Consider the following 19,000-nt stretch of genomic DNA (forward strand, 5'->3'; position numbering starts at 1 on the left):
ATCCATGATTTTCCACTCTTTCTGTAAGATCCTGCAGTCTGGCGAGCAAGGTAAATGATGTTCTCTGCAGTTGACACAGATGGGAGGCGGAGCACATGGAGTATTGGGATGTGATGGGCATTCGCAATCTCAGCATGTGAGGCTGGAAGTACAGCGGAAAGACGTATGGCCGAACTTCCAGCAGTTAAAGCACAGCATTGGGAAAGGGTTATATGGCTTGACATCGCAGCGGTAGACCATCACCTTGACCTTCTCCAGTAATGCATCACCCTCTAAGGCCAAGATTAAGGTACCAGTAGCAATCTGATTATCCTTTTGACCCCAATGAATGCTCTGGACGAAATGAACACCTTGATGCTCTAAACTGGCGTGCAGCTCCTCATCAGACTGTAAAAGGAGGTCCCTATGGAAAATAATACCCTGGACCATATTTAAACTGTTCTACATCTACATCTACATACATACTCCGCAATCCACCATACGGTGTGTGGCGGAGGTACCTCTTAACACAACTAGCATTTTTTCTCCCTGTTCCACTTCCAAACAGAACAAGGGAAAAATGACCGCCTATATGCCTCTGTAAGAGCCCTAATCTCTCTTATCTTTGTGGTCTTTACGCGAAATTTAAGTCTTGTGGGGTGTGATGGTAACTGAAACATCCCCCAACTTGTCAAAAGCAAGTAACCTTCGTGACTGGGCAGAGGATGCCGCTTTTATTAATACTGACCCAGAGTGCATTTTGGACAAGCCTTCCACATCCCCAAACTTGTCCTCTAAATGTTCTACGAAGAATTGTGGCTTTGTTGACATCAAAGACTCCCCATCAGCTCTTGTACAAATTAGGAACCCGGGCGAATAAGTGTCACTGCCATCCTGAGCCTCACACTCCTCCCACTTTGTGGCCAGGGAGGGGAACGATTTGGGATCATATTTCTGAGCATTGAATTGAGCCCGAGAATGCTTAGAGACTGCTAGCAGCTGGCCACCAGCAAGAGATGATGTACCACGCTTCATTGCGGGTCATCTGCCCTGATGCCACCCACTTTGACCAAGGGTCCTCCCCACAGGCGCCACCCACCCTCAGCAAGGGCCACCTGGCAGGAAGGCCATTGACGGGAGTCCCGATGCCCCAGGGAGATAGGCATCTACTACTTGGCATACGTGGGGAGTTAACGGCGCAGGCGTCAGCAGAGCAATCCCTGTGTTGTCAGGGGGCTACAACCAACAGGGTACATGGCGGCCCCACCACAACAGACTGGCTACCGTGCTGGATATTAGGTGCAAGGAAGTCCATGGTGGTCGTCTTCGCAAAAACCAACACTGCACAGTGCATTGTGGAAAACGCACCCAGGAAGGTACCCCCGCCCAAGAGATGGAGAATGAGCGGGACAGCAATGCGACGACGAGAAAGCTGGCTAAAGGTCTCAATGCACGATGGACACAATGCACCATGTAAGGCGCCCTTCCCCAATTGGTTCGCTCTCCGGAAAAATTTGGAAATATGGAGGTCAAACCAGAGAGGGGACCATCACATCTAGGCCAAAATGCTTGAGACTCCTTTTAGTCGCCTCTTACGATAGGCAGGAATACCGCGGGCCTATTCTAACTGCCGAACCCGCAGAGGGGGCCGTTGGTGGTCAGGCTTGCGTGTCTCAGCAATACATATAACCATACCGTAGGTGCAACCACAACGGAGGGGTATCTGTTGAGAGGCCAGGCAAACGTGTGCTTCCTGAAGAGGGGCAACAGCCTTTTCAGTAGATGCAGGGGCAACAGTCTGGATGATTGACTGATCTGGCCTTTTAACACTAACCAAAATGGCCTTGCTGCAGTGGTACTGCGAATGGATTAAAACAAGGAGGAACTACAGCCGTCATTTTTCCCTGAGGGCATGCAGCTTTACTGTATGGTTAAATGATGATGGCGTCATCTTGGGTAAAATATTCCGGAGGTAAAATAGTCCCCCATTCGGATCTCCGGGCGGGGAATACTCAGAAGGACATTGTTATCAGGAGAAAGAAAACTGGCGTTCTATGGATCGGATCGTGGAATGTCAGATCCCTTAATCGGGAAGGTAGGTTAGAAAATTTAAAATGGGAAATGGATAGGTTAAAGTTAGATATAGTTGGAATTAGTGAAGTTCGGTGGCAGGAGGAACAAGACTTTTGATCAGGTGAATACAGGGTTATAAATACAAAATCAAATAGGGGTAGTGCAGGAGAAGGTTTAATGACGAATAAAAAAATAGGAGTGCAGTTAAGCTACTACAAACAGCATAGTGAACGCATTATTGTGCCCAAAATAGACACGAAGCCCATGCCTACCACAGTAGTACAAGTTTATATGCCAACTAGCTCTGCAGATGTCAAAGAGATTGATGAAATGTAAAATGACATAGAGGAAATTATTCAGAGAGTGAAGGGAGATGAAAATTTAATAGTCAAGGGTGACTGGAATTCGATAGTAGGAAAAGGAAGAGAAGGAAATGTAGTAGGTGAATATTCAATGGGGTTAAGAAATGAAAGAGGGAGCCTGGTAGAATTTTTCACAGAGCATAACTTAATCATAGCTAACACCTGGTTCAAGAATCACGAAAGAAGGTTGTATACTTGGAAGAATCCTGGAGATACTGGAAGGTTTCAGATAGATTATATAATGGTAAGACAAAGATTTAGGAACCAGGTTTTAAATTGTAAGACATTTCCAAGGATAGTGTGGACTCTGACCACAATTTATTGGTTATGAACTGTAGATTAAAACTGAAGAAACTACAAAAAGGTGGGAATTTAAGGAGATGGGACCTGGATAAACTGACTAAACCAAAGGTTGTACAGAGTTTCAGGGAGAGCATAAGGGAATAATTGACAGGAATGGGGGAAAAAAATACAGTAGAAGAAGAATGGGTAGCTTTGAGAGATGAAATAGTGAAGATAGCAGAGGATCAAGTAGGTAAAAAGACGAGAGCTAGTACAAATGCTTTGGTAACAGAAGAGATATTGAATTTAATTGATGAAAGGAGAAAATATAAAAATGCAGTAATGAAGCAGGCAAAAAGGAATACAAACATCTCAAAAATGAGATCGACAGGAAGTGCAAAGGGTTAAGATAGATACTGCCTACAGGAAAATTAAAAAGACCTTTGGAGAAAAGAGAGCCACTTGTATAAATATCTAGAGCTCAGGTGGAAACCCAGTTCTAAGCAAAGAAGAGAAAGCAGAAAGGTGGAAGGAGTATATAGAGGGTCTATACAACAGCGATGCTCTTAAGAACAATATTATGGAAATGGAAGAGGATGTAGATGAAGATGAAATGGGAGATATGATACTGCATGAAGAGTTTGACAGAGCACTGAAAGACCTACCGTATTTACTCGAATCTAAGCCGCACTTTTTTTCCGGTTTTCGTAATCCAAAAAACCGCCTGCGGCTTAGAATCGAGTGCAAAGCATGCGGAAGTTATGAAAAATGTTCGTACGTGCCGCCACAACTAACTTCTGCCGTCGAATATATGTAGCGCCACGCAGGCATGCTTTGTAGACACAAAGATAAATACTAGCGCCAAAATCTCTGCATCAGTAAATAAATTAAAAAAAAAAAGTGGAAGACGAGCTTTTTTTCACCGCCGCGAGTTTCGACCACTGCATTTTCATACATTATCCGACGAAGTAAATACAAATTCCGTATTGTTCATCTTCGAATGTGGCACAATTTCAGTGTACTACGAAAATCTGACTGGCAAGACTGTTTGGAATGTTTGTCAATATGGCCAACTCTACGTTCTGAATTTTTTCCTAACTGTGAGAATAGATGGTTGCTAATAGGAACCTGATGAAATGTGAATCACATGCAGTATTCTCTTCACCATAAGAATAATACGAATATAAACATTTTGCCATGTATTCTTTCGTGTTTGCTGCTATCTCATTTAAATCCTGTCTGCCTAATAAACTACGAAACTAGAGTGAGACAACAGCAAACGCGGAAGGATATACGTATCGTGTCATGTTTATATTCGTATTATTCTTACGCCTAATAGTGATACAGTCAGAAATTAAGCACGGCAAGTGACTAGATTTTTAAATCTAAGATGACTAATTTCTGTGCAGAATTTGATGTAATAAAAAGCGGCCGCAAAGATTTTCAAACGGAGAAAAATTTTCGCCTAACTCTCGTTCAGAACACGTTAAATCATACGCAGTCTATTATATGATTCTTGTTGATAATTATCAAAGAAAGCAGCAGTGTAAGCAACAACAAACAGCAGTCTCTTGCCATTGTATCGCTAATGAGACGATTCCTCTCTTTTTTTTTTTTTAATTGTACGCGGCGGTAGCGCGCACAAAAGCAAGCCATGCCGCGAGCCGCGACAGGCCCTAAACACGCACTATCAGAATGCGACAAACAATGCATGACACGGTGCAGTAATGCATTTTCAGCTTAAGAGTGACGCAAACACCTATAACAAAGAAAACGGCACTTATCAGATCAAAGCAAAATAAGCAGTCGATTCAAACCAGACGAAGCACGTGAAAAAGGAAGGGTACCCGTATAAATACGGACGGAGCGCCTGACGCATAGCAATGGCTACGTGGTAAAGCTTAACTGCTAAGCTTACGACTCGAACCAAACTACTGTAGCTGTATCGTCATTCATTCGACCTAAATTGTCTCTCATATTACAATGGACCAACTTTTTTCGATTTGGAGGTGCGGCCTAAAACTTTTCTCTCCCCTTGAATTTCGAGTCTCAAATTTCAGGTGCGGCTTAGATTCGGGAAATTTTTTTTTCCTTTATTTCGAGTCTCATTTTTCAGGTGCGGCTTAGATTCGAGTGCGGCTTAGATTCGAGTAAATACGGTAAGTCAAAACAAGGCCCCGGGAGTAGACAACATTTCATTAGAACTACCGACAGCCTTGGGAGAGCCAGCTCTGACAAAACTCTACCATCTGGTGAGAAAGATGTATGAGACAGGCGAAATACCCTCAGACTTCAAGAAGAACATAATAACTAGAACATAATAATTCCAATCCCAAAGAAAGCAGGTGTTGACAGATGTGAAAATTACTGAACTATCAGTTCAATAAGCCACAGCTGCAAAATACTAACACGAATTCTTTACAGACGAATGGAAAAACTAGTAGAAGCTGACCTCGGGGAAGATCAATTTGGTTTCCATAGAAATGCTGGAATACGTGAGGCAATACTGACCCTACGTCTCATCTTAGAAAATAGATTAAGGAAAGGCAAACCTACATTTCTAGCATTTGTAGACTTGGAGAAAGCTTTTGACAATGTTGACTGGAATACTCTCTTTCAAATTCTAAAGGTGGCAGGGGTAAAATACAGGGAGCAAAAGGCTGTTTACAATTTGTACAGAAACGAGATGGCAGTTATAAGAGTCAAGCGCCATTAAAGGGAAGCAGTGGTTGGCAAGGGAGTGAGACAGGGTTGTAGCCTCTCCCTGATGCTATTCAATCTGTATATTGAGCAAGCAGTAAAGGAAACAAAAGAAAAATTCGGAGTAGGTATTAAAATCCATGGAGAAGAAATAAAAACTTTAAGGTTCGCCACTGACATTGTACTTCTGTCAGAGACAGCAAACGACTTGGAAGAGCAGTTGAACGAAATAGACAGTGTCTTGAAAAGAGGGTATAAGATGAACATCAACAAAAGTAAAACGAGGATAATGGAATGTAGTCGAATTAAGTCGGGTGATGCTGAGGGAATTAGATTAGGAAATGAGACACTTAAAGTAGTAAATGAGCTTTGCTATTTCGGGAGCAAAATAACTGATGATGGTCGTAGTAGAGAGGATATAAAATGTAGACTGGCAATGGCAAGGAAAGCGTTTCTGAAGCAGAGAAAATTGTTAACATCGAGTATAGATTTAAGTGTCAGGAAGTCATTTCTGAAAGTATTTGTATGGAGTGTAGCCATGTATGAAAGTGAAACGCGGACAATAAATATTTTAGACAAGAAGAGAATAGAAGCTTTAGAAATGTGGTGCTACAGAAGAATGCTGAAGATTAGATCAGCAGATCACATAACTAATGAGGAGGTATTGAATAGAATTGGCGAGATGAGAAATTTGTGGCACAACTTGACTAGAAGAAGGGATCGGTTGGTAGGACATAGTCTGAGGCATCAAGGGATCACCAACTTAGTATTGGAGGGCAGCGTGGAGGGTAAAAATCGTAGAGGGAGACCAAGAGATGAATACACTAAACATATTCAGAATGATGTAGGTTGCAGCAGGTACTGGGAGATGATGAAGCTTGCACAGGATGGAGTAGCGTGGAGAGCTGCATCAAACCAGTCTCTGGACTGAAGTCAATGACAACAAGCATGCGGCCCGCCGGCCACAGTTTGACAACCAATGCTCTATACCATAACCTTTTTTTTATGAAGCACTAAAAAATTCTCAATCACTTGCCAGTGTGCATTACTCTGATGATTCAAACACTGTTCACTGCAAATGAAATACCTGGTTGCAAGACAACAGAAAAAAAAAAAAAAATGAATCGAATGATACAATACTTTTACAATCTTGGGTCCTTTTCCAACAGGAAATAAATGCACATGAGGATCAGCTGGAACACTTAAATCATGTGCATCGTCCATTCCAAACTTTTCGGTTAGTCTTCTAGTATGTGTAGATTGATGTGCTAGCATTCACTTTCTCACCTGATCTTGTTTGAGTTCTACTCCCCCAAAATAATGATCATCTCTCATTGTAATATGAAAAGATTCTGCCAGTGAGATTAGAACTTTGCTAATCACTTTCACTGAATTTGATGCAACAAGTTCATCATCTATAAACAATGCTGACATAACTTCAGCAGAGATTTTGCCACGAATGAATGTGAATCAGTTTAATTTGCTTGAAAATTAAATTGCAAAAGAAAATTTAGAAAATTCTTGTTCAACCATCGAGGAATTTGCTTGACCTCGCACAGCAATTTCTCAAGCTTGCAGACAACAGGATTCTTTCTGTCAATCAACAGGCCCAAAGGTACTTCCGTATGGATTTCTTCTCAAAAGTTATTATTTAGAAACACAGTGCTAATGTCCAACTGTATCTTGTGTATATCGTTGCATGTGACTGGCGAATTGGTCTTGTAGTTGTTTTAGTGTTTTTCAATCCTGTTGTGCAAAGCCAAGCTTTGTACAGAGTGGTCCTACCATTTCCCCTTGAGGGAAAGAAGGCTGCAATAGCTTGGGGCCCTGTGCTCGCGACGCACGTATCCACAAAAGAATTGTGGACCCCGTGAGGGGAGGGGGGGCGTGTGGGCGGCGGGGCGTGTGGGCGGTGGGGCGTGTGGGTATGTAGTAGTATCATTGGGTTGAAGAGGGAAATGGATTCAGGGGAGAGGTTCTGGGAAGGGCCTTGTGTTAGACTTCTGGGATGGGATCCCTCTGGCAGATTTTATAGGCGGGGCTGTCAGATAACTGACATGTCTTCCACCAGATGTCACTGTTATTTGTAGCACTGGTGGAACCTTTGCAGATAGAATGATTAGGTCAGGATTTGTTTTGAGGTTGCGTATGGCTATTCTTTCTTTTGAGGAAAGGACCTGGGGAAGGATGGTGGTACTATGTTGGAGATAAGGAATTCCTGGCAAGTGACCAGCAGGTGGTTAGGTGGGAAAAGGGGGGGGGGGGATCACAGTTGGATGGTGGTGTGAACTGGAAGAGGCAAGGTTAAATGTCGGAATTAGGTTGGCTTTGGTTGGAGGGATTGGCAGCGAAGAAGTTTTTCCATTGCAGGGATCAGGATAAGGAGAGTATGTCTTTGACAAATCCAGCACCGTTAAATTTGAGTGTAGCACTGAAGGGGATGCTTTTGGATATGACAAATTTGTGTGGAGCTGAGGGTTTTGGTGGAAAGGTTAACAGCAGCATTACAGGAATGTTTTGACTCTGGATTTGATGGATTGATGCTAGGGAGTTTTGGGGGATGTGGCAGGTCAGCTAGTCAGGGTTTAGATGCTATTAAGGGGTGGACAAGGAGGAACACTGTGGGCAGGATAGCAGTTGGACAGTGGTGCCTCGAGATGGCAGAAGCATGTCACCAGGTTGGCTAACGTAAAGAGATGGTGTCTGGAATGCTCCTCCAGGTGCTGGAGAGCAAGGGAATCAATTTCAGAGATGTGATGTGTGAAGCAGGGATTGCATAGTAGCAGTATCTTGTGGAAGAAGCAGAGGTGGTTCTGGGATGCTTGTGCCATGGACATGTGTTTTTGCAGTACCAGGTTTATGAGGGCAGAGACTGGCAGAATCTGATAAAGTGAAGGTCACTGCAAAAGGAGGTGTTGGATACAGAGGTAGGAATTTTCATGGTTAGCCCATTTGGGGGGGGGGGGGGGATTCCAGCATTTGAGAAATACTATGTGGGACTGTGTTTTAGCCAGGGAAAGGGATATTTTTCTGAACTGGGGCACTAAGATGACGCAGGGGTCCATTGTGGCAATAACTATGTAAAGGAAATGTTAACGCAGTGGAAACGGGCAAAATAGGTGTTGATTACCACTAAATATTTCAGTCAACTATGCATTTGGTTATCAAGCTACTGGAAAGGCAAAAGAAGATGTGCATACAAATTTCAGGCACACTTCATAACAGAACTGCTGAAAACTTGTGGAAAGAGACTGATGTATGATTTTGAAAGAAAGTTTGCTTCACAGAATACTGCATTGAAAATTCATTTTATGTGATCACTTAAGTTTTAATTCCTGATAATTTCATTAATTTTTGACGAATTATTCCTGTGATAGAGCAATTTAAAAAAAAACTGTGAGCACATGAGATATACTACTGTTGTACAAGTTTATTATATTTAAGAACTCTGAACTACATGAAGTGTTCAGCATAAATACAGAACAAGAAGTGACTAAATGTTTTGATATATAGACATACAATTGAAATTATTTACAAAAAAATTATAAATTAATTTATTTTCTCATGTAAAATTCCCGGAACACACAAACCTACCTGAAAAACTCACTCAGAAATGTGTGATATACAAGTGGTGTTAACAGGGTGAAGTAGATGCATGTCGTGACATCAACCACACAGAGACCATCAACAATACCATAATTCAGAAGCCCACTTCCAATTGATTGTGTCAAATTCAGTACAACGAGGAAGAAAATGTAGAGGTAGAAGGAACGTTTAGCTGTTGGAGGAAAGAAAGACAGTTTTAAACTCAGTGGAAAAAAAGTGCAAAAAAGACATCATTTATCTTTGTCAAACTCTAGAACTAACTACTTTTAGAATTTATAATCCTACCACAGTTGAGAATAATAAGTGCTAATCAAGAAATAGCACCACAGACACAGTGCTAAATATTCCCATGTTTAGCTGTCAGATAATTATTATGTTCCTCATAGTTTTCCATCTTAACAACTTGCAAAAGATTTAAGAGTACGCTAAGTGCAAAACAAAGAATATAATCTATAACATCAAATTAGCAGCATCATAATCACAATATTCACTGCCTTGTAGTACTTACTTACAAGTACATACCAAGGCAAAATCTGGCCTCAGAGTTTTGAAGTTTTATAAATAATTATCAAGATTCAAGAAGACAGCTCTCTCTGAACTGCACAATGGCTTTACAACTGAATACTATGAAAATAACTTCTCCCAGTGTATCAAATGTTCAAATAATTTATGTGACTGCACATGCCTGTTGAGAATGTAAATTATTTGGACAAGTGGATATTCTACAAAAGATATATTCTGGCAACAATAAATAAGACTGAACAACATAGCTATTAACACAAGTGAAACCACCATTCCAAAATGATATCCTTATTTATTCTTCACAAATACAAAAGTTACATACTTATCACAACACTGTGACTGTATGATACATTTGAAGTTCACAAAAGCAGCATTTTAAGACATTATATCATGTTACCCGCTGAAAATAAATCTGGACAAATCTTGAAGTATGTGCAAGTTGTAGCAATATTCATCACTTCAACCAGAGTGACTGAGGATGATTACTTACAAAAATTTAATGCAGGTCAATCTTCAGATGAGATTGGGGAAGGTTTGTTGGTTGATTTCAGGGAGGTACCAAATAGTGGGTCACTGATCCCAACAGATTAGCGAAGGAAGTTGGCCATGCCCTTTCAAAGGAACCATCCTGGCATTTTCCTGAAACGATTTAGGGAAATCATGGTGTGGGTTCCTGTAGTCATGTCCTAGTTCATGAACCACGGGCAATGTATGAGTGGCCAAATAAGTGGTCCCGACAGTCTGAATACCAGCTACTTTGGAATAAGGCTGGGCACCTCGGACATATTCTGAGTCGTGGTCACCTTTGTGCTCATCCGGCAAAGACTACCAAATCCACCGGTTAGTCCCTCAACCGTTAGGGGTAAAACTCAATGGGACTCGGGGCAAGTAAGGCTAGCAACCTGCTTCCCTGGTACTTTAAATATGATGCTGGCAACAATCAGAGCAAAACGCCTCGGACCTTTGGTGACGGAGTCCCACCTCTAACTGACAAACCAGGCACTCCTAAGATACGACTTTGCAAACAAATGGTAATGAGATGGGGAGCTATTAATATCAATGGGGGCTACTCTGGGAAGAAGGTAGAGCTGGCAGAGGCTGCAAGTAAGATGGGGCTGGACGTTTTAGCTGTTAGTGACATTCGGGTAAGGGGTGAGAAAGAAGAGGAAGTGGAAGAATACAAGGTCTACCTGCCAGGAGTCAAGGCAGGAATAGCACAATGGGGTGTAGGGCTTTACATCATGAAAGAAATAGAACCCAGCGTAGTTGCAATAAGGTATTTAAATGAACGACTGATGTGGATAGATTTGACAGTGTCTAGCAATAAAATTAGGATTGTGTCAGTATATTCGCATTGTGAAGGGACAGATCAAGATAAGATGGATAGTTTTTATGAGGCACTCAGTGATGTAGTTGTTAGAGTAAAGGACAAGGACAGTGTTCTGCTCATGGGTGATTTTAACGCCAGGATTGGAAATCGAACAGAAGGGTATGAAAAGGTTATGGGTAAATTTGGAGAGGATATGGAGGCCAACAGGAACGGGAAACAACTCTTGGATTTCCATGCCAGTATGGGCTTAGTAATCACAAACTCCTTTTTTAAACATAAGAACATTCACCGGTATACTTGGGAAGGCAGGGGAACCAGATCTGTCATTGACTATATAATAACAGATCAGGAACTCAGGAAGGCTGTGAGGGACACACGTGTATTCAGGGAATTCTTTGATGACACTCATCATTATTTAATCTGCAGTGAAATTGGGATTGTGAGGCCGAAAGTGCAGGAGGTCAGGTCCATATGTAGGAGGAAAAGAGTGGAGAAACTTCAGGATAAGGAAATCAGGCACAAGTACATAACAGCAATCTCAGAAAGGTACCAGTTAGTTGAATGTAGTCAATTACAGTCATTGGAAAAGGAATGGACAAGGTACAGGGACACAGTACTAGAAGTTGCTAAAGAATGTCTTGGAACAGTAGTGTGTAAAAGTAGGATGAAGCAAACAGCTTGGTGGAATGACACAGTCAAGGCAGCCTTTAAAAGGAAAAAGAAGGCGTATCAAAAATGGCTACATACTAGAACTCAGGTAGACAGAGAAAGTTATGTTGAAGAAAGAAACAAAGCCAAACAGATAACTGCAGCATCCAAGAAGAAATCTTGGGAAGATTTTGGAAACAGGTTGGAGACTATGGGTCAAGCTGCTGGAAAACCATTCTGGAGTGTAATTAGCAGTTTTCAAAAGGGAGGTAAGAAGGAAATGACAAGTATTTTGGACAGGTCAGGAAAACTGTTGGTGAATCCTGTGGATGCCTTGGGCAGATGGAGGGAATATTTTGAAGAGTTGCTCAATGTAGGTGAAAATACGATCAGTAATGTTTCAGATTTCGAGGTAGAATGGGATAGGAATGATGATGGAAACAGCATCACGTTTGAGGAAGTGGAGAAAATGGTCAATATATTGCAGTGCAATAAAGCAGCTGGGGTGGATGAAATTAAGTCGGAACTCATCAAATACAGTGGAATGTCAGGTCTTAAATGGCTACACAGGATAATTGAAATGGCCTGGGAGTCGGGACAGGTTCCATCAGACTGGACAAAAGCAGTAATCACACCAATCTTTAAACATGGAAACAGAAAAGATTGTAACAACTACAGAGGTATCTCTTTAATCAGCGTTGTGGGTAAAATCTTCTCAGGTATTGTTGAAAGGAAAGTGCGAGTATTAGTTGAGGACCAATTGGATGAAAATCAGTGGGGGTTTAGGCCTCTTAGAGGTTGTCAGGACCAGATCTTTAGCTCGTGGCAAATAATGGAGAAGTGTTATGAGTGGTACAGGGAATTTTATCTATGCTTTATAGACCTAGAAAAGGCATATGACCGGGTTCCTAGGAGGAAGTTATTGTCTGTTCTACGAGATTATGGAATAGGAGGCAAACTTTTGCAAGCAATTAAAGGTCTTTGCATGGATAGTCAGGCAGCAGTTAGAGTTGACGGTAAATTGAGTTCATAGTTCAGAGTAGTTTCAGGGGTAAGACAAGGCTGCAACCTGTCTCCACTGTTGTTCATATTATTTATGGATCATATGTTGAAAACAATAGACTGGCTTGGTGAGATTAAGATATGTGAACACAAAATAAGCAGCCTTGCATATGCGGATGACTTAGTTGTGATGGCAGATTCGATTGAAAGTTTGCAAAGTAATATTTCAGAGCTAGATCAAAAATGTAAGGACTATGGTATGAAGATTAGCATCTCCAAAACGAAAGTAATGTCAATGGGAAAGAGATATAAACGGATTGAGTGCCAAATAGGATGAACAAAGTTAGAACAGGTGGACGGTTTCAAGTACTTAGGATGCATATTCTCACAGGATGGCAACATAGTGAAAGAACTGGAAGCGAGGTGTAGCAAAGCTAATGCAGTGAGCTCTCAGCTACAATCTACTCTCTTCTGCAAGAAGGAAGTCAGTACGAAGACTAAGTTATCTGTGCACCGTTCAAACTTTCGACCAACTTTGTTGTATGGGAGCGAAAGCTGGGTGGATTCAGGTTACCTTATCAACAAGGTTGAGGTTACGGATATGAAAGTAGCTAGGATGATTGCAGGTACTAGTAGATGGTAACAATGGCAGGAGGGTGTCCACAATGAGGAAATCAAAGAAAAACTGGGAATGAACTCTATAGATGTAGCAGTCAGGGCGAACAGGCTTAGATGGTGGGGTCATGTTACACACATGGGAGAAGCAAGGTTACCCAAGAGACTCATGGGCTCAGCAGTAGAGGGTAGGAGGAGTCGGGGCAGACCAAGGAGAAGGTACCTGGATTCGGTTAAGAATGATTTTGAAGTAATGGGTTTAACATCAGAAGAGGCACCAATGTTAGCACTGAATAGGGGATCATGGAGGAATTTTACAAGGGGGCTATGCTCCAGACTGAACACTGAAAGGCATAATCAGTCTTAAATGATGATGATGGAAAACCCAAATCTGGATGGCCAGATGCGGGTTTGAACCGCCATCCTCCTGAATGCGAGTCCAGTGTGCTAACCACTGTGCCACCTCACTTGGTAAGAGATTGGGGAAGAATCATATTCTAGAAACACTATAGTTTTATCATGTTGAATAACCCTGCAGATATGCTGTTTTCTGGATTCATAACGATAACATGAGCTGTAAAACGTGCTCCAAGAACACCCCCCACCCCTCTCCAAGAATCTCCCCTCTTTTGTTATCCTTCAGCATATTCACGAGGATAATACATAAATTTCATTGATTTGTATAGTATTTTTACACACATGGGCTACACAGACAATTAATAACATTCAAAATCCAAACTCATCTGAGAGTATAATTTGGAATCTCTCTTTTCATCTGACAGCTCTTAAGAGTGTATTATTCCATGTAATGATTAGAAGGCTAATTACATTACCATTATCACAAGGAAATGGAACTCAACATGCTGAAATATAAATGAATGCTTATAATCTGTTTTGTTACTGAAGTTAATAGAAAGAAAGTGCACAAGAATTTTTACATAAAGTAGGAGAGAAATAACATGGTAAAGTAAGAGGTATAACAACACGCCAGATATGCTATGCTTTCACATGTCGGAGGAGAGTCCATATTGCAGTTTTTCCATGGCATTACTAATTTTTCTAGACTGAAAATGTCCCAAGATAAAATGTAGGATACAGACTGGACTGAAGACACCTCTATTATTACTTCGTGGCATGCAAAATACACAGTAAAAACTAATTACTTATACGTGGGACAAACCAGTAGAAAACTGTACCTCATTCAGACAGAACAGTTATCTTTAGGATAACAATTCATTGCATTTATTTTACACGTGTTACTAGAATAATATACTGTAGGGAATAAGGAAGATGGTGTTAAAACAATACATATGGCTTACAAAGGATATCATGTATGCACAACTTATTGAAGAGTTAGACATTCCCACTCTCCATGTTGAGAACATCATTTCTATCTTAGATGAACAAAATGAAGTGAATAAGATATTCCTGTAGATTTTGTGGGACTCTTCATAGTGAGTGATTAACAAGTTCAGAATATTGGAGGAAAGTGTAGATTCAAGCCTATTTCAAATTATTTTAAAATAAAGATTTTACTGTGTTCCTCTTTATATAATGGTCTTTGCTGAGGTTTGTTGTGCATGCTTAGTTTACAATTTTCCTCCTCCTTATACATTTTCTCAATTTTTGTGCAGTGTTCCTTTGGGTGCCCACCCTGTCCTTGACACCTTGCCCTTCATTTTAGGGATTCCATAGTTCATACTTTCTACTTTATGTTTGTGGGTTACATTCCTTCTTTCTATTCATAGACTAATCCCAAATGTGCTTCACATGCAACAGGTTTTACATGTGCAGTTATTTCCTACTTTTGGACACTTTGGTGTGCTTTTGTACTAGATTTCTATCTGACCACACAGTGCTATGAAGACACTGACTGTCATCGTTTCACCAAAATTAAATATTCAATTAAGTGTAAGGTTTGAGTATTGTACTTTTATTTTTATTCTTGGTTTTGTCCTGTGTTCATTCTATAGGATATTTCAATTCTTGAACCTAATGGCATTTACACAGGCATGCTAGAAGACTGTCGGTGATCAAATCAGTTACCCAATAAAACATTGCTTCAGAAACAGCTTTTGGTGGTACTTCAACAACGTAGAAAAGACAGATTGCTACTTATTGTAAAGAAAACATGTTGAGTTGCAGACAGGCATAATTAGAAGACACTTACATACAGCTTTTGGCCACAGCCTTCATCAGTAAAAGAGAACACACACAAACTATTAATACATACAACAAGCACAAACATCTCTCACACACACATATCACCAACTCCAGCATCTCTGGCCAGAATTGTTTGTGTTTTTGAATGGTGTGTGTCTGTCTTTTACTGATGAAGGATTTGGCCGAAAACTTTAGTTAAGTGCCTTAATTGTGCCCGTCTGCAACTTAACATGTCTTCTTTACAGTAAGTAGCAATCCTTCTTTTCCTACATTGTTGATTTTCTCACTTTGAGTTTCCATAGTTTGATTTTGGTGTTATTTGCAAGATTTAATTCTTTAAATACGTACAGGCAAATTTTAGCCAACACGTCAAGTCCTGCTTCTTGCAGAATATTCAAATCTCGGTTAGAAGGTGAGGCTGCATTACTTCAAAGAAATGGTCCTGAAAACATATGGACAGGAAATATGGCAAAATACTTCCCTGTAGGCTTGCTACGGTTCTGAGGCTAGTAACTTATGAATTCAGGACCAAATCTAAATGTATTTACGACAGTTTTCTCATTGAAACAACGCTGTATGTCCTGTTTCAATACAAATGTCATTTAGGCAAAGTTTGAAGAATTTTTTGCCTTCAAGTGTCAAGTTAACTGTCTGTGGATGACTCAGATAAATTTCATACAAAACATCTAAAAAAGCTATGAAATTTCAACAGTGCAAGTTATTTTAAAAATCTACGAGGTTGGCCATTCAATATAACATGCGGGTGCCACTCTAGTCTCATTAGCAATGGTGTTTCATATACTTCTGAATGTACTATTATTTTGCCATAAAACTCTGAAAGCTTGAGCTTGTTTTACAGCCTGTTTGTCAAATGGAAACTAGGTCATTCAATGACTTACAATTATTTCCATAAATATACTTGCAAATACAGCAAGCAACAAATAGAACAGAACAATGAATGGACCAGATCTAAACATGTTTTAAAAATCTGTGCTTGTGCAGGGAGACAAGTTTACAAATACCATGTAGCACTGAACATGCTAAGCTGAAACATATTTGTTTGCTGAATCCAGTCAGACATGATGAGAGTGAATATACATTACAAAATGTGATGAAACACATAAAAATCAAATTTTATTAAAAATTACAGGAACCAGGAATAGGTAGGTACGTAGGTAGGTTGGCATGCGTATGTGTTTTGTCATCAGAAACTATGAGTAGAAAATGTGTTGATTTGAAAAATGCTTAAATGCTTTCCACAACATAGATGGAAACAGGTTTCACTGATACATGATGGAGCCATTTTTCTAAGCCAGCATCACAGTTGGATGAGACCTGGTGGCACCAGTTCAGTCCACAATCCAAGTGACACTGGAATGGTGTACATCAGCTTTTGCACGTTCCGCAAAGGCTGACATCCAAAAGTTCAGGATAAAGTTAATGTTTGTCACCATTTCTGATGACAAGGAATGATCCACTGCTAATTAGTACCCGAATGTCAAACTATCAGTGACAAATTTTATATGGCAGGTTAGAAATGGTTGCCCCTATGCATATGGTTTATTTGCTCAAAGTTCTATAGGACTGGAAAATGTATGACAACGTCCACCCACACTATGCAATCTTGTGCATAACTACTTGACTAGATGACTTAGTTTTTCTCCAGTGCACACTGTACTCCACAGCACTGGTACCTGTAGATGTTTTTGTTTCTCTGCCTCACAGAAATCACAGCAAATGCTCATTTTTCAGATGTTCTAGATGCCCAAAGATGTCTAAGCCCAAGTCTCAATGTCTCCACATACTTCAAAGAAATCTTTCACTTGCAGTTTTCCATGACTCTTGCAGATGTAGCCAAAAGTGTATTGTACTTGATGGAGATTATTTTGAAGCTTAGTAAATGTAGGTAGTTTAAATCTTGCTTGCTTTGTTTTACAACAGCACCCACAGGAACTTTGTAAGACCACCTTTCCAACAAAACCTTTAGTAATTCATGCAGAATATTGTGGTAATAAACTTGCCAAATACTGAAGAAAAGAACATTAGATTTTTAAACCTCAATATAATGGTATCATTAGACAGAGCATACCTCTGTTGTACAAGTATGGGAAAGAAATTTGCCACGGTATTACTGAAGGAACCATTCAGGCATGCACCCAAAATGACTAAGATTTATTGTTTTTCTAAGGCAGTCAGCCAGATGCAAATCAAGTAAATGAAATCTTTACTTTTCAAATTAAGGATAAAACTTATTTTATAAAACTTTCAGGAACAGAAGTTAATGATGTCTCCAATTATTGTGCATAATACTGGCATACACTCTTCAATCAGCTTTTGCAGCTCTCTGAAAATGAAACAAGCAGTCTCTTCAGCTGCAGCACACTATTGTTACATCACTGATACTTTGAGACCAATGCCCGGGCACAGTATTAAAGCAGCAAATGCCCCACACCCAAGCTCCACTTTTTTTTTAACCATTCACACTGTTTTCAATGCACTCACAGCTTCTACTTGCGTTTAGCGTGCTCTGAATCAACCTCTGCACGGTATGGATGTTTCTGAAACTTTCTGGCATTCATGAAAGACAATGCTTGCTCAAAAACACTTTATCGACATATGGTGCCACAGTTCTCATATATTTCTCACTGGATTTTCTGATAAACCTTAAAAGAAAAAAAATGTGAATACAGTCATTTTGCCTCAATCAGGCTTGCATACAAAAATATGAATTCGGTATTACCTCTCCGTTCCTTTACATAATTCTGCTTGCAAAATTAGCTATGCAAGTTACATTCCATTCTGTTTTCAGACAAAATTTTATGTCCAATAATGAATAATACACTTCTTAACAACCAAGTTAGTACTTCAGATGTACTGCCATCTGTAGTGGCACCATGTAAGACTAAGTCAGTCTACTTTTGCAAAATCTTCAGATGCTGAATTAGGATGGACCACATTCGATGACACGCACACTGCAAAGGGTGCGGGGACAATGTGATAATGATCCAACATTACGAACATTCTTCAAGATGAATTTCTGTAGTCGTTGGTCCTAGTTGTCATATTCAAGCATTGCAATTCCTCATGTCACTGTGTCTTAAAACATTCTCTCCCTCTGATCCCTCATACCTCAACATCCATTATTCCAAGTTCTGTAATGGCCAGTGGCCTGGAATTAGTAATATTTCTTTTGAAAGTATCAATGTACATGTATTCAATAACAGACCAAGGGATGAGTTACCTCCTTTCCCCAGGTATATTAATCTTGCATCCCAAAAATGCTCTGAATGCAGAATTGAGAACTTTCCACTCTATGTTTGCCTCACATCAATTTATCATCAATTTGGTGGATCTGAAGTGGTGTTTCACATTCCTGCTCAGTTTGTTGTCCTCTCTTACCCCTACTTCATTTTGATGCACACATAGAAATACATTCACTTTAGATTGCATTTGCTCTAAGGCACTCATAGTTACTAAATTCAGACACGAAGAGAGTCTATGAGAGATGTGTTCCTCAGGTGCTCCAGTTTCATCGATTTATTGAATGACATACCTGTGTAAGTTCATTCAGTCAATTTTCTGAATTATATACTGTTGTCTGAACAAGTGAGTGCATTGCTCTTCAGTGCACACTACGAGTGTAGTGAAAGCGAGTCACATTGTGGGCACACATCTAGCAGGCCACACTGTTCTGTCACAATTATTGAGTAGCATAATT

General features: G+C 40.3%; 1 protein-coding gene across 2 annotated transcripts in view; it reads right to left on the bottom strand.

Annotated features, from left to right (window-relative positions):
• LOC126191007 (transmembrane protein adipocyte-associated 1 homolog) overlaps positions 1–19,000 on the bottom strand; it is a 128,055-nt gene that overhangs the window by 24,038 nt on the left and 85,017 nt on the right. For both annotated transcript variants that reach the window (XM_049931688.1, XM_049931687.1), the window contains exon 7: positions 8,991–9,174. In XM_049931688.1, coding sequence (XP_049787645.1) covers positions 8,991–9,174 — 184 coding nt within the window. The remainder of the gene's footprint in view (positions 1–8,990; positions 9,175–19,000) is intronic.

The sequence above is a fragment of the Schistocerca cancellata genome, chromosome 6 (genome assembly GCF_023864275.1).
Source record: "Schistocerca cancellata isolate TAMUIC-IGC-003103 chromosome 6, iqSchCanc2.1, whole genome shotgun sequence".
In the NCBI taxonomy this organism is placed as follows: domain Eukaryota; kingdom Metazoa; phylum Arthropoda; class Insecta; order Orthoptera; family Acrididae; genus Schistocerca; species Schistocerca cancellata.